Source organism: Nomascus leucogenys, chromosome 16 (assembly GCF_006542625.1).
Source record: "Nomascus leucogenys isolate Asia chromosome 16, Asia_NLE_v1, whole genome shotgun sequence".
In the NCBI taxonomy this organism is placed as follows: Eukaryota; Metazoa; Chordata; class Mammalia; order Primates; family Hylobatidae; genus Nomascus; species Nomascus leucogenys.
This window is the reverse complement of record NC_044396.1, coordinates 48,917,109-48,943,423: the sequence shown is the minus strand read 5'-3', so window position 1 is coordinate 48,943,423 and position 26,315 is coordinate 48,917,109. Positions and strand designations below refer to the sequence as shown.

Below are 26,315 nucleotides of genomic sequence, written 5' to 3'. Positions count from 1 at the left end.
TCATTATGTTGCCCAGGCTGGCCACAAACTCTTGAGCTCAAGAGATCCTACCACCTTAGCCTCTCAGGTAGCTGGGACTACAGGCATGTGCCACTACATCTAGTTTCCGAGTTCTTAAAAATTTTTTTTAAAATTTTAATTGACACATAATTGTACTTATTTATGAGACAGTGATATTTCCATACATGTATACAATGTGTAATGATCAACCAGGGCAATCAGCATATCTGTTCACCTCAAACATTTATCATTTCTTTGTTATGTTGGTAGCATTCAAAAATCCTCTCTTATAGCTATTTGAAAATATACAAGTTATTAATCATAGTCACCCTATAGTACTATAGGAGAACTTATTCCTGCTGTAATTTTGTACCTATTACCCAACCACTCCCTATCCTCACCTTTCCCCTACCCTTCCCAGCCTCTAATACCCACAATTCTACTTTCTGCCTTTATGAGCTCAACTTTTTAAGCTATTACTTATTGTGGATATGAGAACATGCAGTATTTACTTTTCTGTACCTGACTTATTTCACTTTACATAACGTCCTGCAGTCTCACCCATGTTGCCACAAATGACAGGATTTCATCCTTTTTTATAGTTGAATAGTATTCCATCATGTATATTTACCACATTTTCATTATCCATTCATCTACTGGTGGACACTTAGGTTGATTCTATATCTTGGCTACTGTGAATAGTGCTGCAACAAACACAGGAGTACAGATATTAACACTACTTTGATATAATGATTTATTTTCCTTTGGATAAATACCCAGTAGTGGGACTGCTGGATCATACGGTAGTTTTATTTTTAGTTCTTGGAGGAATCTTGATATGGTTTCTCTTAGTGACTATAATTTAAATTCCCACCAACAGTGTATAAGAATTCTCTTTTCTCTGAATCCTCACCAGCATGTTCTTTTTTGTCTTTTTGATAATAGCCATTCTAACTAAGATGAGATGTTATCTCACTGCGGTATTGGTTTGCATTTCCCTCATGATTAGTGATGTTGAGCATTTTTTCATATACTTGATGGCCATTTGTGTGTCTTCTTTAGAGAAATGTCCATTCAGATCCTTCCCTCATTTTTAAATCAGACTTTTTTTTTTTTACTGTTGAGTTCCTTCTATATGAATCCCTTGTAAGATAAATAGTTTGCAAATATTTTATCCCATTCTAAAAGTTGTGTTTTCACTCTATTGATTGTTTCCTTTGCTATGTAGGATTTTAGTTTGATATAATCCCATTTGTCTATTTTTGCTTTTGTTGCCTTTTTGTTTGCTTTTTGTGCTTTTTAAGACTTATCCATAATATCTTTGCCTAGACCAATGTCCTGAAGCATTTTCCCAATATTTTCTTCTAGTAGTTTTATAGTTTTGGGTCTAGTTTTGAAAGACCAAAGTCTTTCATCCACTTTGAGCTGATTTTTCTATATGGTGAGAGACAGAGGTCTAATTTATTCCTGCACATGGCTATCCAGTTTTCCCAGCACAATTTATTGAAGACAAATACATTTGTGCCCATAAACTATATCTATATAATGTATCTGCCTACAACCTCCTTGAAAATAATCTCTTCTGGCTTTGTCATGCTACAATTACCTCCTTGATGTCTTAATTCTATGACAACCAAATCCTCTTCTTCCATATAACCCTGAAAATACTGGAGGTAATCCTTAACACTCTCCACTCTGCCTTTCATTACTTTTCACTTGAGAGGATGAATCCAGTCCTGTGGCCTCAACCTATTTCTTTTTTCTTTTTTTTTTTTTTTTTGAGATGGAGTCTCACTCTGTCGCCCAGGCTGGAGTGCAGTGGCACGATCTCGGCTCACTGCAACTTCCGCCTTCCGGGTTCAAGCAATTCTCCTGCCTCAGCCTCCTGAGTAGCTGGGACTACCAGCGTATACCACCATGCCCAGCTAATTTTTTGTATTTTAGTAGTAACAGGGTTTCACCAAGTTGTCAGGCTGGTCCTCAACCTATTTCTATAAATTAGTCAGTGATTATCAAATCCACCACCTTAACTTCACTCCACTTATTTCCAACTGCCTACTAAACATTTACACTTCAATACCTTCAGCTCCAAAACTCAAACTTCCGGAACTGAATTCATTCTTTTTCATTCTCTTGTTCATCATCCTCCCAGTCAACCTGTGATTCACCCTACCCATGACAGAAAAGACCAAAACACAGCTTCTCCTTCAGTATTTCCTAATCTCTGGAATTGTTTCCCAATGGATCATACTTAAAAGAAACTTGGAATCATCCTTAATTACTCCTCTTCTTTCATCATCCAGCTCTAATGGTTCACCAATCTCATCAATTCTCTCTGAAAGTCTTCATAAATTCCATGCTCTACCCTCCTCTGAATCATCAGTGCTCTAGTTCTGGTTCTCACTAAGAACCAGATCTTTCTGCCTTCAGCCTTTCTAGCCTATTTTGTAAACCACTGTGAAAATGTTTGCTAAAATGCAGATACAATTAACTCACTCTCATGTCACACTGACTAAAATATAAAAACTCAAGCTCTTCAAAATAGTACATGAGGTCCTTTTTGAGCTGAAAATTATTACTCTAAGAGATTAATACTATGACAACACAGTGTAAAGACTCTATAGTTAGCAACAACAAACCATTGTCCCCTGAAATGATATCATATCTTTTTGCTGGTACCTTTTACAAAGGAACTTTTCACTCCCTGGCAAATTTAAATTCATGCTTTAAGACTTAACTCAAAGCTTCATATACCCTCTTTGGTAGAACATTCTTGTTCCAAAGATTCTACCAATCCCCAAGCAAAACTAATGGTTTAGCCCCCACAATCATATACGCCAATGAATCAATCAATTTCAGCCTTGGGCTCCCATAATACTTTATATATGCCTCAAAACCCTGATTAGAATCCCAGCTCTGTCACTTATTAGCTGTAACACAGGGTACTTGACCTTTCTGAGTCTCAGAATCCTTATCTATAAAATGGAGGAAATCTCTACACCTCAATGAACTGTTACAATAAGCAAATGAAATATATAGATACAAAAGGGACCCTGTACAGTACTGGTTACCTGAATGTGTCCAGTTTATAACAATTATTTGAGTTATACACTTAGGATATATGCATTTTTCTGTGTGCAGAATATACTTCAATAAAAATGAAAACAACAAATGACGGTCTTTTTGATGCATCAATTTGGCTAGGCCCTACCCTAGTTATGCAATCAAACACTAATCTAGGCGTTGCTGTGAAGGCATCATACACGTAATAAAAATCCATAATCAGCTGACTTTAAGTGTGACAGGGGCTTCCCAGAGAGAAGAAATAATTCCACCTGTGGACAGCAACTTTAGCCATACCTGTGGGTTACAGCCTGTCCTGAGGATTTCAGACTTGCTTGTCCAGCCCCCACAATCACATAAACCAAATAAACAATCAATTTCAATTTCAACTCCCATCTCTATCTGTCTAATCACTTGCACACATATATCCTACTGGTTCTGCTTCTCCAGTTGGACACTGACTTTTTTCCCTTTTTCTTTTTTCAACCCCTATCTTATTATCCCAGATACTGAATCTCACAAACAACCATCACCTCTCAAAAAGCACAGTGTGTAGAACAGGAAGGCCCTCAAATAAAGCTATTATTTTTGTTAATTGTATCATGCTTTATAGGCTCTCCCATAAGAGAACGTGACCCCCAGCTCCATTAGGACAGAAATCACTTGCAAGAGTGTGTCCCTAGCACACAGCAGGTACAAAGCAAGCCTCTGTCTGTCCTCAAACCTTTCTTACTAGAAAACTTGTCTAAGTTGTTGACTGATAACAGAGAGAAAATTTGCATATACAGCTAATTCTGAATTTTCCTCACTACCTCATGGGAGGGGTTTAACCAACTGTGTAACTTTCCATATATCATTTCATCGTTTTGGACATAATTTTACTATATGTACAGAGAATCAGAGAATTGAGCCAGACAATCATCAAGTTTCTTTCTAACTCTACTAATTGGCCTTGATGATTTATTACTTAGAGCTTTAAAATTTTAATAATGTTTTATTTTCATGGATAAATTTAAAGTTAACATCTGAGTATCTGTTTAGAAATGGAAAACAATGAATCCATCATATCACAAAGTATAGTAATATGAAGAAAATATAGAGAATTTTTTTCCCTATAACTTATAAAAGTGATAGGTCACTGAGCATGGTGGCTCACACCTGTAATCCCAGCACTTTAGGAGGCTGAGGCAGGAGGATCACTTGAGGCCAGGAGTTCTAGACCAGCCTGGGTAACATAGCGAGACCCCATAGGTGTAAAAAAATTTAAAAATTAGGTCGGGCGTGGTGGCTCATGCCTGTAATCCCAGCACTTTGAGAGGCTGAGGCGGGTGGATCACGAGGTCAGGAGTTCGAGATCAGCCTGGCCAACATGGTGAAACCCTGTCTCTACTAAAAATACAAAAATTAGCTGGGTATGGTGGCAGGCACCTGTAATCCCAGTTACCAGGGAGGCTGAAGCAGGAGAATCGCTTGAACCCAGTAGGCGGAGGTTGCAGTGAGCTGAAATTGCGCCACTGCATGCCAGCCTGGGCAACAAAAGCGAAACTCTATCTTAAAAATAAAAAAAAAAAGAAAAAAAAAAATCCCAGCTACTCAAGAGGCTGAGGCATGAGAATCGCTTAAACCCGAGAAGTGGAAGCTGCAGTGAGCCAAGATCGTGCCACTGCACTCCAGCCTGGGCGACATAGCGAGACTCTGTCTCAAAAAAAAAAAGCAAGGCGTGGTAGCACATCTTGTAGTCCTAGCTACTCAAGAGGCTAAGGAGAGAGGATTGCTTGAGCCTAAGAGTTTAAGGTTGCAGTGAGCTATGACTGAGCCATTGCATTCCAGCCTGAGTGACAAGCAAAAACCTGTGTCTAAAATAAAATAAAAATAATAAAAATAAAAGATCAAAATCTGAAGTACAGTTTCTACTGAATGTCACTATAGCACCACTGTAAAGTTGAAAAATTGCTAAGTCAAACCATCAAAAGACAGAGACCATCTGTAGTTATCTTTTTAGTGCCTCAGTTTCCTAACCTGTAAGAAGTAGGTTAATAATACCTATCTAATAGGATACTTGAGAACATTAAATAAGTTAATCAACTCTAAGTCTTAAAACAGTGTCTGGCACATAGTAAAGTTTCAAAAAAGAATTCAACAAATGTTTGTTGCTACATCAATAGTAAACCACGATTACTATGTCTGTTTACACTTTAAGCTCCCTAAAAGCATGAACCATGATCTATTCATTTTCAGCATTAGCCACATGTATCTCCAGTGCAAAGACAAAGGCTCACAAACTTTGTGGAATGGGGTGAAAGACTATAAACTTGTTTTTTTCCCAACATGTGTGCACAAATGTGTATGTGTATATGGAAGAGGGAGAGAAATAGAGATAATCAGTTGCAGGGTGTTAAATGCTATGGTAAAAAGAAAAAGCAGAGCAGGGCAAGGATATAGGACCTGAAATGCTGGGGTGGAGGGAAGGAGGAAGATGTGTTATTAAACCAGGTAGTCCCTCATGGAGAAGGTGAGATTTAAATGAAGGTTTAAAGGAGGTGAGGAAATAGGCCAGTGGATCACTGAGAGAAGAGTATTATTCCACACCAAGGAAACAGTTAAGAAGAAAAGTTCTAAGGTGGCACATTTTAGAGAAACTGCAATGAGGCCAATGTGGCTAAAGCACAGGAGGCAGGGAGAGTCATGCCCCTAGGAACTAGGATATAGGAATGACAGGGGCCTAATCACACAGAACCTAAAGAGCTCTGTAAGTTTATTGAGATAAAATAGGGGATTCACTGGAGAGTTTTCAGCACAGAAGTAATATAATTTTACTTAAATTCTAAAAGGCCTACTGGCTGCTACAATGAGAACAAACTTACAAGTAGAAGCAGATGAGAGTAGAAGCAAAGAAGGCAGGTGTGGTGGCTCATGCCTTCCCTAGCACTTTGGGAGGCCAAGGCAGGTGGACTACTTGAGCCCAGGAGTTCAAGACCAGCCTGGACTACATGTCTCTACAAAAAAAATACACAAAACTTAGCCAGGCATGGTGGTGCACACCTTAGTCCCAGCTACGTGAGGGCTGAGGTGGGAGGATCGCTTGAACCCAGGAGGTGGAGGTTGCAGCGAGCTGGGATCACACCACTGCACTTCAGCCTGGATGATGGAGTGAGACCCTGCCTCAAGGAAAAAAAAAAAAAAAAAAAAAAGCATGAACCAGTAAGGAGCTTTCTCAATAAGGCTAGAAATGGTGACATGGACCAGGGTGGTTGCACTGGGGGTAGTTCAAAGTGACTGAATTTGTGAGGCAGAGCCAAGAGAATGTGTTGACAGTGTGAATTTTTTGAGAAAGAGAAGTGTGTTAAGAATGATCCAATGTTTTTGCCTGATCAAACAGAAAGTTCAGTGAGACGGGAGATGTAGGTAGAGCAGATTGCGAGTGGACAGATCATCAGTTTCAGTTTGGTTATTTTGAGTTGAGATGTCTATTAGTCATCCAAGAGACAAAGGTGAGTAGACAAGTGAATATGTGAGTACAGATTTCAAGAAAGACATTCGGGATGAAGATAAGCCACATGTAAAGAGGAATCAGCAAAAAAAAAAGACTGAGACATAGCCCATGTTTGGTATTTAATCACAGAATTAAACAGAATGAGAACAAACAAAAACGGATTTTGAGTAAAGGCTGGCAAATTCCAAAACCGTTTTTTTTTTTCTCAAAAGGAAGACGAATAGAAAGCCTGGATTTAAATCTTTACCAAAAAAAAAAACTTCTAGAAAGGAATCCCCTATAGTTATTTTTGTTATTGTTGCTACTTTTCCAATAGAAATGGAAAATTAAAGAAAAAGCAACTATCTAGTCTTTTAAAAAAATTTATGCTGGGATCTCTGATAAAAACCCAATTTGAAATGGGGGGAAAAAACTATCTCCTGCCAATGGCTTCATTTGGCACCAAGAACAAGGCCTGTGCACATCCTCCCCTTCTCTCCACGTAGACAGACACTCCACATTACAGATGCCGTCCTTTGCCATTCCATGTGAAGTAGCTCCAATCCCCAATCATTTTCTATCCATTAGTAGTTATCAATCCACACCAAAAAAAAAAAAAGACCCAAAAAACAAAAACAAAAAGCAAGCCAAACTGATGCTTAGGCCTCACACCTCCAGAGATTCTGATTGAAATGTCAGCATTGTGTAGTGGTTAAAAGCACTACCTGGGTGATTTTGGAAAAACTACTTGGCCTTTGCATGCAATCACTTTCAAAATGAGGATAAGAACAATACATACTTCACAACAAGAGTTGTGAGAATTAAACCAGTTAACATATATAAAGCACTGAAAACATGTAGGAAGCACTATGTAATAACTTACCAGTATTATTATTTAATTAAACAAAGACAAAAATCCAACATGGATCGCTTCTTCACTTGAAGTTTCCTCTAGATGTCCATGTAGTTTATCCTTTCTTTAATCCTAGAGAAGTACTATATTCCTTTACCATCCAAAACTAGATCTCAGCCCTCTCTCCCTGTTTGGAGATCTAGCAACTCGTTTTTCTTCCATCTTTATTATCTGCTTCTCCATGGAAATCTTTTGACATATGCATTCAAGTCTCCCATCCTCGAACACACTCAAGAGAAGGTTGGTCAAGTCTTGTACCTCAAATTCTCTCGGCTATCGCAAGTGGGAAATATCACTAACTAGAATCTTAAACCTGATAGAAAGTTCGAGAAAGCTTAAGAAAAAAGAAAAAGTCCAACACAAAGAATTATCCTGAGACTTTGGAGAGTTATTTGTTTTCCTAAACAAACAGAAAGCCATGCACACCCTCCACCTCTTCTAGTATTTCTCTGGATGTGATCTTTCCCTTAAGGGACTTCAGAATACTTTATCTCTGAAATGACAATTATTATGTACTAACTTTTATCTTACACTACAGTTATTTAAATGCCTGTTTTCACAACATTTATAAACAAAGTTCCTTCAGGGCAAGATCTGTATTCCTATTCATCTTTTCATCCTCCAAAGCACCTAGAATGATCTGTTCAGCTAGTATTCATGAACTATTTAATGAAAAATGAATAATTTAATAATGTAATGAATAATGAATATTTGTTTAATGAATAATGAATTTGTTTAATGAATATTTGTTTAATGATGTACAAAACATTGTTTTTTAAGGCCTGGTGTGGATATCTTGGATATACACAGATCATTACCACCCTGTAATTAATACAAATCACTACACTTATTAATGCTGCTATTAGAGTTGCTACCATACCTTACCTTCTTCCTTTACTCAGGGTCGGAGTCACTGTCCCTCAGTAGGACACCATTGTGAGAGCTGAATATTTAAATACCAAGTCAATGAGATAACAATTATAAGTAGTACCCATTAAAAATGCAGATTCCTTGCCGGGTGTGATGGCTCCCACCTATAACCCCAGTGCTTCGGGAAGCCAAGGCAGGAGGAGTGACTGCTTGAGCCCAGGAGTTTGTGACCAGCCTGGGCAACATGGCACTTCTACAAAAAATAAGCTGAGTATGGTGATGAATGGCAGTAGTCTCAGCTACTTGGAGGATGAGGAGGGAGGATCACCTGAGTTCAGGAGGCTGAGATGTTATCGTCCCACTGCTCTACAGCCTGGGTGACAGTGTGAAACCTTATCTCCAAAAATAAAAATTAAAAAAAAAAAGGCAGATTCCTGAAGCCCCATCCCAGAGATTTAGTATGTCTTTCGTGGGGCTCAAGAATCTAATTAAGTCCTTCTCTTCATTTTAAGGCAAAGAGTCCTTCACAAGAAATACGAGTAGGTGCTGGGTATTCTACTGGAGTTCATTTTCCTTGTCCTAAACCAACTTCCCACTAATTGCAGGATTCGTCAATATTAGTGATTCTATTTTTACAACCACAAGCCAAACAGCTTTAATTTAAAATATGTGAAAACGCAGGTCAGGCGTGGTGGCTTACGCCTGTAATCCCAGTACTTTGGGAGACCGTGGCAGGCGGACTGCCTGAGCTCAGGAGTTCAAAACCAGCCTGGGCAATATGGTGAAACCCCGTCTCTACCAAAAATACAAAAGAACTAGCCATTTTGTAATTACATTACAAACTGAAAAACCGTGAAACATGAAAAAATAAAGTCTGCCCTTTTGAAACAGAAAATTAATAAACAACAGGCTTTACAGTTTTAACACCAGTGTTCAAATCCATCTGGATAATTTCATAACCTGTGACCTCAAGCAAGTTAGTTATGGAAACTGAGTTCCACTTCTACATATATAAAATTGCAAAATGAAAATACAGGCCAGGGGCTCACACCTATAATCCCAGCACTTTGGGAGGCGGAGATGGGAGAATCACTTGAGGCAAGGAGTTTAAAGACCAGCCTGGACAACATACTGAGACCCCATCTCTATTTAAAAAAAAAAAAAAGGCACTAGGGAAAAAAAAATAGCATTCCTACTTCAGAGGAATGTCATGAGGCTCAAATGATAAAATACGGTAGCACTTTGCAAATTTAAAGTTTTTTTTTTTTTTTTTTTTTTTTGAGACGGAGTCTCGCTCTGTCGCCCACGCTGGAGTGCAGTGGCGCAATCTTGGCTCACTGCAAGCTCCACCTCCTGGGTTCAGGCCATTCTCCTGCCTCAGCCTCTCCGAGTAGCTGGGACTACAGGCGCCCGCCACCACGCCCGGCTAATTTTTTGTATTTTTAGTAGAGACGGGGTTTCACCGTGGTCTCGATCTCCCGACCTCGTGATCCGCCTGCCTCGGCCTCCCAAAGTGCTGGGATTACAAGCGTGAGCCACCGTGCCCGGCCTGCAAATTTAAAGTTTTAATACAAATGTTAAACTGAGGATTCTTCAAGATGAATACAGCTAAGAGAGCATTATCTCCAACTAAACTTACCTGACCAAGTTAAAAAACTTAAATATATATTTTAAAAAATGAATTGGGCTGGGCGTGGTGGCTCACACCTGTAATCCTAGCACTTTGGGAGGCTGAGGTGGGCAGATCACTTGAGGTCAGGAGTTCGAGACCAGCCTGGCCAATATGGTGAAACCCTGTCTCTACTAAAAATATAAAAATTAGCCGAAATAGCTTGAATCCAGGAGGTGGAGGCTGCAGTAAGCCAAGATCACACTACTACACTTCAGCCTGGGGAACAGAGTGAGGAAAATAAAAAAAAGAATTGAAGAAAATATCTGCAATTTATCACTTTTTTTTTTTTTTTTTTTTTCGAGATGGAGTCTCACTCTGTCACCCAGGCTGGAGTGCAGTGGCACGATCTTGGCTCACTGCAACCTCTGCCCCCCAGGTCAAGTGATTCTCCTGCCTCAGCCTCCCGAGTAGCTGGGATTATAGGCACCCGCCAACATGACTGGCTAATTTTCATATTTTTAGTAGAGACGGGGTTTCACCATACTGGCCAGGCTGGTCTTGAACTGAACTCCTGACCTCAGGTGATCCACCTGCCTCAGCCTCCCAAAATGCTGGGATTACAGGCGTGAGCCACCATGCCCAGCTATCACTCTCTTTTTAAATAGAACAATTTCGGAATTGTTTTCATGCTGTTGGTTCACCGTACATTATCCCCTTGCATCCAAGAGAATAATCTCCATTTCATCAGCTACATACTCTCTGGCGGTTTACTGTAGTAAATTGAATAGATAATGGCCCCCCAAAAGATATGTCCAAGTCCTGACCCTAGAAGCATGAATGTGACTTTATTTGGAAAAGGATCTTTGCAGATGTAATTAAGGATCCTGGATTTAGGGTGGGGCCTAAATCCAATGACAAGTGTCCTTCTAAGAGAAAGGCAAAAGGAGACAAAGACACAGGGGAGAAAGCAAAGTGAATGAAGACAGGGACAGAGAGTACAGTTCTGCTGCCAGAAGCCAATGAACGCTTGGAGCCACCACTAGCTGGAAGAGGCAAGGCAGGATTCTCCCTGGAGCCTTCTGAGGGAACACACCTAATATCAGTCTTCTGGCCTCCAGAAATGTGACAGAACAATTTTCTGTGATTTTTAAGCCACCAAGCTCGTAAGTTGTTACAGTGGCCCTAAAAAACTAATACACTAATCAAGAGTCATCTTTCATTCCTCTTAAGACTCTTACATTGTTAGTTTCCCAGTCTTGTCGATTCTGTCTATAATAATTCCTAGTGCAATCAGTAAGTTACTCAAACACAAGAAATATTGAGTGGTGTGGGAAAAGGAAATTGGGAACATAGAGCGTTTATTTGAGAAGACTGTCCAGTGAAAGCTAGGAGAGAAGAGATAGTTATTCAAAGAATATTAATTGAATGCATGCCTACTATATTCCAGGCATCAAGCTTGGTAATAAAAATAAAGTTCCCAAGAGGATGTAGCTTTTAGAATGTAAAAGATCTTTCTCCTGGAAACTGCAAAGTGTAGAAAAAAGTAAGCTAACAAAGCTGAGAGTTGCTAAAGAATCAATTAAAAAAAGAAATGGACAATATGAAGAACTAACCCTCTACCCTCTTTCCCTTGATGCAATCATCTACTACTATTTCTGTTTCTTTCTTTTACAATATTAAAGTATCTCCAATATTAAAACACTTCTGGGATGAGACCAAAATCACAAAAATGAGTAAATGAGATATAAACTCAGCTGAAAGCCTATGTTCCTATATGTCAGTATCTCTTACACATTGGGCCTCTGCATACATTTATTCAGTGTTCTTTTTTTTTTTTTTTTTTGACGGAGTCTCACTCTGTCATTAGGCAGGAGTACAGTGGTGCGATGTCGGCGCTCACTGCAACCTCTGCCTCTCAGGTTCAAGTGATTCTCCTGCCTCAGCTCCCGAGTAGCTGGGACTATAGGCACATGCCACTATGCCCGGCTAATTTTTTGTATTTTTAGTAGAGATGGGGTTTCACCGTGTTAGCCACAATGGTCTCGATCTCCTGACCTTGAGATCTGCCTGCCTCGGCCTCCCAAAGTCCTGGGATTACAGGGGTGAGCCACTGCACCCAGCCTATTCCGTGTTCTTTCTCTAATAATAACCAGTGACTTCTTTTGTCTACTCAGCTAGCTACTCATCTTTCAGACTTAATTCAAGTGTCATATCCTCTAGGAAGCTTTCCATAAGACACACCTCTCTTTACAAAGGTAGAAGTATCTTCCTTTGTATTCTCCTGATTTTTATTAAAAATTTTTTTCCTCTTGATTTTTATTTATTTTTGGTGAGGGGGGAAGGGTGCTGCTCCAGGCCACATCTGATTTTTTCAAAGATGAAAATTTTCTGCCTGTGAATGTATAAAATAATTTATTTAACTGTCTGGTTTCAGGGGAAAAACACAATAGCCTCTGTTGTCAATGCTAGAAGAGAAAGACACTGACAAGTTTCTGTGATTATCTCGCTCAGCTTGGGTGTGATGTGGACTCCAGGAAACCAAATCCAGACCTGTGTTTCAACCACTAGATGAAGTAGGCCTCACTGAAGGCCTAGACCTTAAAAATAGACTTATGAAGACTTGTAATCATATGATGTATTCAGCAACTACTTATTACTAAGCACCTTAACTAGATACACAATGGTTAATGGAGTTCTGCTCTTGTCGCCCAGGATGGAGTGCAATGGTGTTATCTTAGCTCACTGCAACCTCTGCCTCCTGGGTTCAAGCACTTCTTCTGCCTCAGCCTGCCGAGTAGCTGGGATTACAGGTGCCTGTCACCATGCCCGGCTAATTTTTGTATTTTTAGTAGACATGGGGTTTCATCACATTGGCCAGGCTGATCTGGAACTCTTGACTTCAGGTGATCTGGCCACCTCCCAAAGTGCTGGGATTATTCTTTATCCTGCACTCTTTATAAAATCTCTTTACCTTTAACTCCCTTAAAGTTCTAATTTTCTCCCTTAGTTTTTACCTAATGTCCTTTTGTTGTCTCAGGATCACATCTAAGAAACCATCTTACATTTAATTGTCAGGCCTTCTTAAGGTTCCTCTTGGTTGTAAGTTTCTCATGCTTTCCTTTTTTGATGTTCTTGACAGTTTTGAGGAGTACTGATTAGGTATTTTGTAACATGCCCTGTGTTGAAATTTGTCTAATATTTTCATGATTAGACTGGGATTATAAGTGTTTGGAAGGAAGATGACAGAGAAAGAATACCATTTTCATCACATCATATCAAGGGTACGTACTATCAATGTGACTGATCACTGTTGACTTTAACCTTCATAACCTGGCTAAGGTAGTCTGTCAGGCTTCTCCAATGGAAAGGAACTTTCTCCCTCTTTTCCATACTGTATTCTTGGGAAGGAAGTTACTATGCACAGCCCACACTAGAAGAGTTGACTTCTGCCCCAGAGTTTTCACATAAGGAAAAGCTTTTTCCCCATTGTGTCTTACATAATGTCATCTTTCATCACCATATCCAATCTTCTGCCCTTCCATATTGTTTTAACATTACCATGTGTAGGCATTACTCTTATATTAAAAAAAAAGGGCTGGGCACCGTGGCTCACACTTGTAATCCCAGCACTTTGGGAGGCCAAGGTGGGCAGATCACTTGAGGTCAGAAGTTCCAGGCCAGCCTGGCCAACATGGGGAAAGCCCATCTCTACTAAAAATACAACAAAATTAGCCAGGCATGGTGGCACACACCTGTAATCCCAGCTACTTGAGAGGCTGAGGCACGGGAATCGCTTGAACCTGTGAGGCAGAAGTTGCAGTGAGCCAAGATTATGCCATTGCACTTCAGCCTGAGCGATAGAGAGAGAGACTCTGTCTCAAAAAGAAGGAAGGGAGGGAGGGAGGCAGGCAGGCAGGCAGTATTTGAAGATCATTAAAAATGATCTTCATTTTTAACACTTTTCACTCCCTATGATATCCTTCACTAAACCCTGATAATTCCAGCTCTCATCTGTAACCTCCCTTTATTTTCATTACCACTGCCTTAGACAAGGCCTCTAGGAACCTCTTCTCTCTATTTTAATTACCATCTAACTATATACCCGTACCCTTCTAATCTATCCTAAATATGACCGCAACAGGAATGGATGAGAAAAAGACAAAAACAGAATGGATGAGACAGAAGAAAAGGACTACATTTAACATCTAGTATGTCTATGCTACTATATTACAATATATATCGCATTTGGTTTTAAAGTTAATTATAATTCTAGTTGTATAATATTTCTTTCAAAAACTTCAATGCATTCCACTGTCTACAGAATAAGGTTCAAACTCTACCTTAACCTGTCACATGTACCTCCCGAGGTCCACCATGTTTAATGGATTTATCTTTCCAGCCTTCTCATAAGAGCCTGACACAGGGTCCATACTAAAGTTAAACTGGACTGTTCATATCAAGGACAGTACAAGGTGTGGAACTTAGCAGACAACTACCTTCCTGTTTACTCCTATTTTTATATTTTGATTTTTTACCATTTCTACTTGTCAGAACCAGTTCAAATGTTATTGCACCCTACGATTTTCCAAGAAGGAGGAAAAAGGCATTCTCCCTCTTATAAAATGCCATACTTTCTTCCAGTTCCTCAGTTAGAGCCCTTATCATATTCTACAAGCACAGCTAGACTATAAACCCCTTAAGGGCAAGGACACATCAAATCTACTTTTTAAATCCTTTACAATTGCATCTAGTCCTACATTTTATATTTGGTGAACTTATGCCTTCTTCATTTCAAAGTATATGACCAATTTAAGAGATAACAAATATTTACTGGACTAGATTTGAATACTGTGTATGACACTGACTGAAAAAGTTGCTTCAGGTTTCTGGGCCTTGTTTGCTTATTTGTGTAATGGTAATTATACCACCTTATTCATTGGCTATTGTGAGAAATAAAAGAGATAATGTGTAATAAAAGAGATAACGCATCTAGGAAAAATCACTTCTTTTTTTTTGAGATGGAGTCTCGCACTGTCCCCCAGGCTGGAGTGCAATGGTGCCATCTCAGCTCACTGCAACCTCTCCCTCCCGGGTTCAAATGATGCTCTTGTCTCAGCCTCCCGAGTAGCTGGGATTACAGGCGCATGCTGCCACGCCTGGCTAATTTTTTGTATTTTAGTAGAGACGGGGTTTCACTGTGTTGCCCAGGCTGGTCTCGAACTCCTCAGTGCAGGCAATCCACCCACCTCAGCCTCCAAAGTGCTAGGATTACAGGCGTGAACCATCATGCCTGGCCTCAGGTAGTTCTTTATAGCAGTGTGAGAACGGACTAATGCAGCCCTTTATGGTAAGTGGAAAAATGCCCTCCAAAAGATATTAACATCCTAATCCCCAGAATCTGTGAATATTTTACCCTAGCATGGCAAAGGGGACTTTGCAGATTTGATTAAGATTAGACCTTGAGATGGGGAGATTAGCATGGATTATCCAGGTAAGCCCAATCTAATCACATGAGTCCTTAAAAGTGGAGAACCTTTCCTAAAACAGAGAGACTTGGGATGGCCCAACAAGAATAAGAAAGATGAGACACAAGAAGGACGTGACCCACTGTCGTTGGTTGTGAAGATGGAGGAAGGGGTCCATGGGCCAAGGGATATGAGTAGGTGGGTGGACTCTAGAAGTTGGGAAAAGCTCTCAGATGATAGCCAGGAAGGAAATGGGGTCTCAGCCCTACAGTTTCATGGAAGTATATTCTGCCAACAACCTGAATGAGCCAAGACTCTCTAGAAGGGAATCCAGTCCTGTTGAAACCTGAATTTCAGCCCAGCGACACATGTTAGACTTCTGAACTATAGAACTTGATTACAGGGTGGTCTGGCTCCATTCCCCTTTGCTCTTTCCTTCCCCATATCTTCTAGTATCTTACAGAACTATAGAACTGTAAGATAAGTTCATGTTGTTCAGTTGCTAAGTTTCTGGTAGCTTGTTATGCTGGCAATAGAAAATTAATATATATACATGTATACACACACATATATACATATATACATATAGACATATATATATCTTTATTCTCTCATTTACATTAAAAAAACTAAAAAATATATATATAAGTGCCCTTAAATCCTATTTTGAAACAAGGAGGAATAAATTGGTCAACGCATGCAGCCTACCCAGCAGAACCTACCTAGCACACATTCATTATTTTCTGAAGCACTAACTCTAACTCTGTACCAGGCACCATCCTTCCTTTAAGGAGTTGGCTACAGCTTGCAGCTATCAATATTCATTTTCTCCCTTAGATTTGGCTAAAAACACAGTGACTCTCAGCTATACCTGAAAATGAGAATACTTTAAAGTGAGAACTGGGAGAAACCTAAAGCTACATTATGGCTATGAAAAGTAAAAACTCAGAAGATATGGGGAAGGAAAGAGCGAAGGGGAATGGAGCCAGACCACCTTGTAATCAAGAGAATGGCCCATGGAGTCAGACACCCCTAGATCTTTGTTCTACCACTGTATTCGTTCGTTTTCATACTGCTATAAAGATACTACCCGAGACTGGGTAATTTACAAAGGAAAGAGGCTTAATTGACTCACAGTTCTGCATGGCTGGGGAGGCCTCAGAAAACTTATAATCGTGGCAGAAGGGGAAGCAGGCATGTATTACATGGCGGCAGGAGAAAAACAGAGTATGAATGAGGAACTGTCAAACACTTATAAAACCATCAGATCTCATGAGCAATCACTATCACCAGATCGGCATGGGGGAAACTGCCCCCATGATCCAATCACCTCCCACCAGATCCCTCCCTCAACATGTGGGGACTACAGAAATTAAAATTTGAGATGAGATTTGAGTGGGACACAGAGCCAAACCATATCAACCATCTACTAAGATAATTTGCCCCAAATGACACAACTCAGTTTCTTCATCTGTAAAACAGTAATCTCATATATCTGTTGAAGAATTAACAGATAATAAGCTTTTGATATGGTGTAGGAACTATAAAAAGTGTGGAGGATTACTCATGAGAATCTGCTATACAGACCACAACGCCAAAAGCTAATGTGATGAAGAATTCCATACAAATTCAGTCTGGCTACACCTTAGGGATTAAATAAAATCCCCCAAAGCAGAAAATTTGACAGCAGAAAAAGAAGAGTCAATTTTAGAAAAATAAGCAAAAAAGGCCCATGGCTGACCAGCAGTGGAATGTTACAGTACTACCATCAATACAAACAATACTTTTTAAAAATACTGATGTCTGGGACTCCCTGGAGAGTGACTAAAACACCATTTCCATGGATGAGAACCAAATATTAATAGTTTGAGTTAAGAAACACTGCAGAAATTAAAAGGGGGCTACTATCTGTGCATTACAGGAGAGAGAATCTAGAACCTTTTTGCCAGGGATCTCTTACTTACAAGTGAAGATTAACGGCTAAAACTAGAGTATTTTAAAACTTGCAAATAATCAAGGCTAATGAAATCAAAGGGGACAGTTTCTTGTAAAAAATGTAAAGTCTGGAGAGGGACAAGAGAAGTCTGCACATGGCTGCATCTTTTGCAGCAAAGGACACAGCCTCACAGACCGAAGATGAGCAGAGAATAACAAATGAAGTAAGCACAGCTGGGCCAGAAGAAAAGGGAAAAACAGCTGAGATGGCAAAATTAGGGTCTGCTCAAATAAAACATCAGACTGACTAGCTACTGCAAGAGGAGGAGAGCTGAAGAGTTAAAATGAAGGAGGGGAGCAGTTGGGGAGATAAAAGAGAAACTTTCATGCTGGACAGGAATGGCATGGGACAGAAAGGACAGAACACCAATTGAGAAGATGAGGAGGGAGAGTCACCAGAGGAGTTTAAGAAAGGTAAAAAGGAATGAGAACAACAGGGACAATAGCCTCTATGATTCACTATAAAGTCTCAGGCACAGTATAAATATTAGGGGGAGGAAGTAGTAAATAAACTGAGTTAGAAAACAGACAGAAAAGAGCTAGTCAAAAATCCTGAAAGACTACCAATAACATACATAAAGCAAAAATTTGGAGGCCAAGGCGGGCGGATCATGAGGTCAGGAGATCGAGACCATCCTGGCTAACACGGTGAAACCCCGTCTCTACTAAAAACACAAAAAATTAGCCGGGCATGGTCGTGGGCGCCTGTAGTCCCAGCTACTTGGGAGGCTGAGGCAGGAGAATGGTGTGAACCCGGGAGGCGGAGCTTGCAGTGAGCCGAGATCGCGCCACTGCACTCCAGCCTGGGCGACAAAGCGAGACTTGTCTCAAAAAAAAATTTAAGGATAACAAAAGTATATCATCTAAATTGTAGATGATGTTAAAAGATATGTTTCAGCTCTCATTTGATAAATGAAACAGCTAACCACATCTAAAAATGGGCAAAACTAAATAATATAGTTTAGGAATCCATAAGTGATACAACTATGAAGAAAAGCAGGGGAGGATTAATATAAAATTCAGGCTAGTGGAAAACTGGTTGAGAAAGAGACGTATGTAAGAATGTGGAGTCCTTGGTCGGGCACAGTGGCTCATGCCTGTAATCCCAGCACTTTGGGAGGCAGAGGTGGGCAGATCACAAGGTCAGGAGATCAAGACCATCCTGGCTAACACGGTGAAAGCCCGTCTTTACTAAAAATACAAAAAATTAGCCTGGCGTGGCGGCGGGCACCTGTAGTCCCAGCAACTTGGGAGGCTGAGGCAGGAGAATGGTGTGAACCCAGGAGTTGGAGGTTGCAGTGAGCTGAGATTGCGCCACTGCACTCTAGCCTGGGTGATAGCGAGACTGTCTCAAGAAAAAAAATAAAAAAAAGAATGCGGAGTCCTTTTGCATGGGTGTTTATCATTATTCTTTAAAACTACTGAACTGTGTATACATATTATATATATTCTTTAATATGCATGCTACATCTCATAATAAAAAAGCTTTAATAGAATTTTTCTACCTCTGAACTTCCCAGTTTGTTTTTTGAAGGTAACTCTAACAAATCTGCTTATATAATAAAATAAAATGACTAGTATTTCTGGCCGTGGGTTTTGCAACATTCAGCTCCACCTCAAATCTAGTCAATCAAAATCTCTAGGGGTTGGGCTGCTGAATATTTTTTTTTTAACAAACACTCCAGTGATTCACAAGAATCTAAAGAAACTCAAATTTGAGTCTCCCACAGGAAGAGGTCTTCCTTCCGTTTTTCTCTAGAGCTATTGAGAATCTAATCCCCTTCCTTCCCCAATCCTTCCCCAAATCCTCTACAACTTTGCTCCTTACCTCCCCTTCTCTTGTATTTAACCTTTCAACCTCAGGTCTCTCCTATCTTAAAATACAAACACACACTCACGTTTATTCTTCAATAAAATAACCCATGCATGGTTCTACTTGTAACTTCCCAATAATGCTTTTTGTAAAACCACCAATACTATGTGTGATATTGTTTAAATTTTTTTTTTAAAAAGAAAGTAGGAGGACCCTACAATATAAAAAGCCCCATTTCACCAACACCAACTCTTTCAGTGTAATCAATATAAGCATATAATTCTACTCTCCTCCCCAGAAGTAACAGTTAAGTGTGTAGTCTTGGGACTTTTTCTATTTACACATATATAAAAATCCACAGTTTTTTAACGACATAAATGAAAATACACCTTAGTTCTCCCCCTCACTGACGTCTGAATCAAACACTGTGGCAAAGCACTAATGTCTTCCTACCATTTCAACCAATAGTCCCTAACCTCTACTGCACATGACACTGGTAACCACTCCCTCTCTGGGATCTGCCTTCTCTGCAGATTCCATGACACTGTACTGCCCAGGTCTCTCTTGCTCTTTTGATTATTCCTTGTTAGTCTACTATGCTGATAACTTTCCCCACATGCCCCATGAACACTAGTATTTCCCATCATTACATCCAAGCTTTCATCTGTCAATTCATTCAATGAACAATCACCACCTACTTCATTCCAAGAGGACAACTTGGTCAGATTCCCATTTGTCAATGGTTTTGCATGTGAACCAATGCTCCAAATCACTTGCATCAAAGAAACAAATGCTGCCTTGCCACGGTGGCTCACACCTGTAATCCCAGCACTTAAGGAGGCCGAGGTGAGTGGATCACCTGAGGTCAGGAGTTCGAGAACCAGTCAGACCAACATGGCAAAACTCCATCTCTACTAAAAATACAAAAATCAGCTGGGCGTGGGGGCGGACGCGTGTAATCCCAGCTACTGGGGAGGCTGAGGCAGGAGAATCGCTTGAACCTAAGAGGTGGAGGTTGCAGTGAACCCAGATCGCGCCACTGCACTCCAGCCTGGGTGACAAGAGCAAAACTCCGTCTCAAAAACAAACAAACAAACAAAAAAAAAACAAAAAACCACACAAATGCTTGCAATTTTAGCATGATACATAACTTCACTTTGCAACTAATTTGAACTCTATTATGATCAGCAAGCCCCTATGCCAATCAGGAGGATGGAAATTAGAAGTAAGCTTGAGTACTTTTTTAAAGTGATAACTTATTAATAATTATTTTCATGTCATGAGAATTTTTCTTCCCTACAAACCTTGTAATTTCAAAAGCTCAGAAAATGAACTCTCAGGTAATAGGGACTCCATTTTATGTTATTAGCTCCCAAATCTCTATCCCAGATTACTCTCTCCTGAGCCAGAAATAAACTTTCAACTACATACCAGACATTCCCCCCATGCCCACTCTGGCGGTGCCTACTCATCATTCTAATTTCAGCTCAAACATCACCCAGCGCCTCCCCTCAAGGATCCATCCACTTACCTATTAAATAAATCTGACACTCAATGGTGTACCCTCGCATCTAAGACAAAGGCAAAGACCTTCCTAACTAAAAAGATAATTTAAAATGCAAGTGGGGCTGAGAGCTGTGGCGCTTGTGCTTATAATCTGGCACTTTGGGAGGCTGAAGTGGGAGGATGACTTAAGCCCAGGAGTTTGAGAACAGCCTGAGCAACACAGTGAGAGCCCATCTCCACAAAAATTTAAAAATTAGCCAGGCGTGGTAGCATGTGCCTGTGTTCCCAGCTACTTGGAAGACTTAGGTGGGAGGATTGCTTAGGCCAAGGAGACTGAAGCTGTAGTGAGTGAGCCGTGACAGTGCCACTGCACTTCTGCCTGGGCAACAGAGATCACGTCTCAACGGATAAATAAATAATATAAAGTAAAGTAAAATAAAATAAAATGGAAGTGGTGGGTATATACATAAGAGTGAAAAATAAGTAAAAAATAAAATGTAAGTGGGACTGGGAATGAAGAGAAACAAGAATGAGGGAAGAGAGGAGGGGACCAGCATAAAATGCAACAGGGAGTGGTAGGATTTGCTACAATCTCAAAAGAATGGATAAAAAGGAGTTGGCCAGGTGACAAAAATTTTTGACATAACTTTTTTTGATAGGGAAGAACAAGAAGGAGTGCTTCACATATTAGCAGAAATAAGAACACAACCAAATTTGTGCCTTTGTGTACCTTGCTGAGCGTTGAGCAGCAGGGAGGGTTAGTGATAAGGTTAAAATGGTAGGCAGATGCCAGAATTTCAGAAGCAAAAATTACTATAGGTTTGTATTTTTTCTCTCCATGCTTGATAATTAACTGCTTATTAAATAAATAACTGCTTATTAAAAACCACTTTCCACTTTACATCTAGATTTAAATGACACATTTTACTAAATGATTCAGAAACAAGACAGGAACAAGGAAAAAATTTAAAGCTACATTTTAACTGCATTTAGTCTTACAGTAAGAAAACAGCTCAATAGTATCATCATGATCATGTAAAAGTTTTTAAAACCTCTTCTATTAAAGAGGGAATTCTGAAAAGGAAAAATGTGCATTGTTCCTTTCCTTTGAGAAATCAAAGTACTTTCACATTTATCCTCATTTTATCTCACAACTGAGAGAAGGTTATAGGTTAGGGAAACAGGGAAACAGAAAAATTAGGTGATTTCCTTCATTCTAAGATGCATGTTTTTGACCCTGACTTTTTAAAAAATCAAAGTGGATCTCACATTACTGATTTTAAAGTCATCTTTTCTAGGGGAAGGCCACACAGTGTATCTTACAACTATGGGTACACTCTGAATTAAAGAAATATGGTAAAGGATTTTGCCCAAATTAGTAAGCAAGAAGGTGGCAGAACTGGGCAACAACAACAACAACGACACCACCTCTGTTAAGCTATTAATATATACAAACAGGAATATAGTAGCCTGTTTGGCTCCTCTCTTATTAATTAAATATACAGGGCCTACCTTTTACTAGGCCTTTTACTAGGCTCTTCCTGAAAGAAACACAGAGCCATACAAAACATCTTTTCTGCCTTCAAGAAGTATGTAATAGGTGCCTGCATAATAGAGATGCCTATACAAGTATCTATACAACAGAAAAGTTTGGGATCAATATCAGAAGAATGATTCAAAGTGAGAAACATAAATTCAGAAAAGGAGTAGTCACTTTCAGCCAGGATACTGTGAAAATCTTCACACAATAAGAGCTTAATGTATGTTGACTGTGAAGGCATTATGGAAAACTCAGATAAGACTTTGAAGGACTGATGGATCTTCCACAGGGAGAGATTGTGCCAGAAAGCACTCTAAGAATAGAGAGTAGCAGGGCCCAGGAAAAAACACCGAAATCAGTCACTGGGTCTCAATGGCAGAAGCAAGGTGGGGAATAGTGGGAAAGAAGGCTAGAAATGTAGATAGGGGCTAAAATACAGAGTTCACTGAAGGTCAAACTAAAAATTGTGAGCAAACAGGAGTAGCCTTTTGACATTCATGCTTCAGGATGATTAAACTGACAGTAAACTACACTGGCTGAACTGGAGTGGGAAGAAGTACTGCTGCAGACAATACAGTGTCAAGAATTCCGTTCCTGAACTAGGTCGTATCAGCAGCAATGACAAGAAAGAAGTGTCTTCCCTTTGAACTGCGTGGGGCTGCTTTTGGATAAGAGCAAATTCCAAGAGAACAGAGCATTAACTTGTTAGGATTTGTAGCCCCACTACTCCATGCACAATACTTTATTTATCCACAATAGAGCCTCAAATAAAAAACCGAAAAAAGGCAACCAGCAAAGGCTGATTTGAATCTTCACCACTAATGAGATAGCCAAATGGCCACAGTCACAAGCTTCTATTTCTCAAACCCACTCATATTACAGTTAATGTGGCATTCCTCTCCAATCTTGTTTTTACAGCCTAAATGAAATTTTGTCAGAAGGCTTTAGAATTCTCCTTCCTTCTTCCAAATACACCACAGCATTTTTCTTTTAAAGTTTATAAATCCAATTCACACACACACACACACACCCATCAGAAAACCTTGCTGAAAACTCATGTATCTAGCAGAAAGTTTTTCTTTCAGGCAGCAATAAGTATGCTTTTTTTTTTTTTTTTTTTTTTTTTTGAGACGGAGTCTCTCTGTGTCGCCCAGCCTGGAGCGCAGTGGAGCGCTCTCGGCTCACTGCAAACTCCACCTTCCGGGCTCCAGTGATCCTCCTGCCTCAGCCTCCCAAGTGGCTGGGATTACATGCGCCTGCCACCACGCCCGGCTAACTTTTGTACTTTTAGTAGAGACGGGGTTTCACCACGTTGGCCAAGCAGGTCTCGAACTCCTGACCTCAGGTCAGGAGTCTCCCACCTCGGCCTCCGAAAGTGCTGGGATTACAGGTGTGAGCCACCGCGTCCGGCCAACACGCTTCTTTAGTTACTTATAGAACCTGCCACATCATTAGTTCAACTACAAACTGCTGCTTACATTACCAAAGTTGTGCAAAGGGTCCAAAGTTGTGCAAGAGTAACCACTGAAATCAGACTCTGGTATATTAATAGTTGCAACATCTAAACAATCTTTATGTTTATTATTAGATTCAAAGTAATGCCAAATCACAGGTATTAAAAATATCTACGAAGAGTCTGTTTACTTTTCTGTGAAATATACTAGGACGTCATTTTAAGTGAGAATAACTGAATTTCTTTCTGTTTCAAATGGACATGAGCTCACCTGAAAATTAGCAGTTGTGACACCGGACTTGACATATCTAAAACATCAGCGTCCCCAACATACACATACCTAAGTACATACCCAGAGAACTGAACGACTTTACATTACTATTAAATAACCCCAGTTCACACGTGGCAAAAGTCCACAGAACTCGTTCATGCTTTCCTAACCCCGAAAGGGATTCTCCAGCCGTCAAGTAATGAGATGTGACTTATTCTGACTTGAGAGTTGAAGGTGTTAAAAAAGCATGTTTTTATATATATATAAAACATGCTTTAAAGGTTTCCTTTTCTCCTTCTCGGCTGCCTGTCCCACGCCAAAAAGCGCCTTGCCCAGGCCTTGACAGATGCGTGCAGGTGGAGGAAGGTTGGACTGGTCGGGAACTAAGACCCGGGCCCCAACACCTTCTGCTCTCCTAGGCTTCCCTCCTTCTTTTTCCTGGGGCCGCGAAGAGACCTAACGCGAGGGGCCCTGGGGGTGGGGTGCAGTCATGTGAGTCGGGCCCCGGCGGCCCTGCGCTAGGCCTCCCCTCCAGTCACACACTTCCTGAATCGGGCGTCGCAAACGGCTGCCGCGGCCCTCAGCTGCAAGACTGGCCGGGTCGGGGGCCGCAGACCGGGCCTGGCCAGGCCGCGGCCGCTCGCAGTGCCCACGTCACCAGCTCCAGCACTGCGGAAATGGAGCGGCGCGGCCAGGAGGGAGGCGCCGGGTGGAGTCCGCGTCCCCGCCACCGCCAGACGCCGCTTGCCCCTCAGCCCGGGTCCGGAGGCCGCCAACACCAGCCCGGCCGCGCCCGGGGCCCTCACCTGTGTCGCCGATTATGATGTACTTGAAGAGATAGGCGTACGCCATGGCCGCGGCCGCTCAGTGCCAGGGCACACGGCTCCTCCTCCCGCTACTGCTCCTCCTCCGCGTCCCTAACCCCGGTGCCGCTCAGCCTCGAAACACCAGGCGCCGCCCGCCGCCGCCGCTGCTGCTGTCAGCCGCCGGGAGTGAGGGGCTGTGAGGAAGCCGGACGAACTGACACCCGCAGAGCCGAGGGAGACAGCGCCCGACCGAGCCCAGCCGAACAATAACAGCCGCCGCGGCACCTCCGCCCCGCCTCCGCGCCGACCCGGAAGTTCTGCGGCCGCCGGCGCCGCCGGAGGAAAGGGGAGGGGCCCCGCACGCTGGCCGCGCCCCGCCGGCCGGAGCCCCGCCCCGCCCCAAGCGTGCCTTGCCCTCTCCGCGCTGTCCTCCAGCAGGGCGAGGCCCGGCTCCGGTCGTTCCGCCACGTTTGAGCGGGCGAGCCCGGCGGCCGGGAGACGCCGGGGAACGGGGCTGGTGGGGGTGCAGAGGCTCGGTTCCGTCGCCTTCCGCCCTGCGGTGGGGGCGCGGGGCAAGTGGGAGACGGTAGAGGCGGTGTTCCGTGCGGGGCCGCGCCCTGGTCTCCTGAAAATGTGTGTGAAAATGTGGGAGGCACACGGCGAGGGGGTGGGGGTGGCCTGGTATTTCTGTGTTTGGCATCGGGGCTTGAAGGTGAAAATGGCAGTATTTGTAAATTGGAAAGCGTAAATCTGGGACTGCAAAGTAAATCATGGTATGCGCGCACAGTGGAGTACTACGTTGCTCTCACCTGAGGTCAGGAGTTCGAGACTAGCCTGGCCAACATGGCGAAACCGCGTGTCTACTAAAAATACAACAATTGGCCGGGCATGGTGGTGCTCGCCTGTAATCCCAGCTACTCGGCAGGCTGAGGCAGGAGAATCACTTGAACCCGGGAGGTGGAGATTGTAGTGAGCCGAGATTGCACCACGGCATTCCAGACTGGGCGACAGAGCGGGACTCCGTCTCAAAATAATAATGGTAAATAAAAATAAATAAAGCCTCTGGACCTGTCCTGGTTCTGAGGGCTGCTCTAAAAAAAAAAAAAAAAGCCTGACTTAGGTTAAGCAGAACCGAGACGATCTGTTTATATGTGTGTATATAACATGCACCATATGTAATATATGAATTGTATATAATTTTTATGTGTAACAAATAGTGGGAAAACATTTACATACCCATATATGCATAATCAATCTGAAAGGAAAGGTAACTGGTATTAAGAGAAAGGAGGGAATGGGATTGGGGGAAAATGTACTTTTCCCTGAATTTTTTTGTGCAGTTTGACATTTTTTGCAGTGTTCGTGAGTTACCTATTAAGAAATACTGTTAAAGGAAAAAACAAAATGACTGGGCATTCAAATAACAGTTAGTGAATACTATCTTTCATGTGCTGCCAGGCACAGCAACTGGAGGCCCTGTATGTTCTATGTTCTGTTTTTCTACTTTTCTTTTTTAATCATCCAGCCCAAAATGTC

The 26,315-nt window shown here is 41.4% G+C and overlaps 1 protein-coding gene across 1 annotated transcript in view; it reads right to left on the bottom strand.

The window, feature by feature from the left end:
• The window catches only part of RAB2A (RAB2A, member RAS oncogene family), a 92,186-nt gene extending 67,008 nt beyond the window's left edge, over positions 1 to 25,178 (bottom strand). The window contains exon 1 of the mRNA XM_003256019.4: positions 24,780 to 25,178. Coding sequence (XP_003256067.1) covers positions 24,780 to 24,825 — 46 coding nt within the window. The 5' untranslated portion in view covers positions 24,826 to 25,178. The remainder of the gene's footprint in view (positions 1 to 24,779) is intronic.
• Positions 25,179 to 26,315: the final 1,137 nt, after the last annotated feature.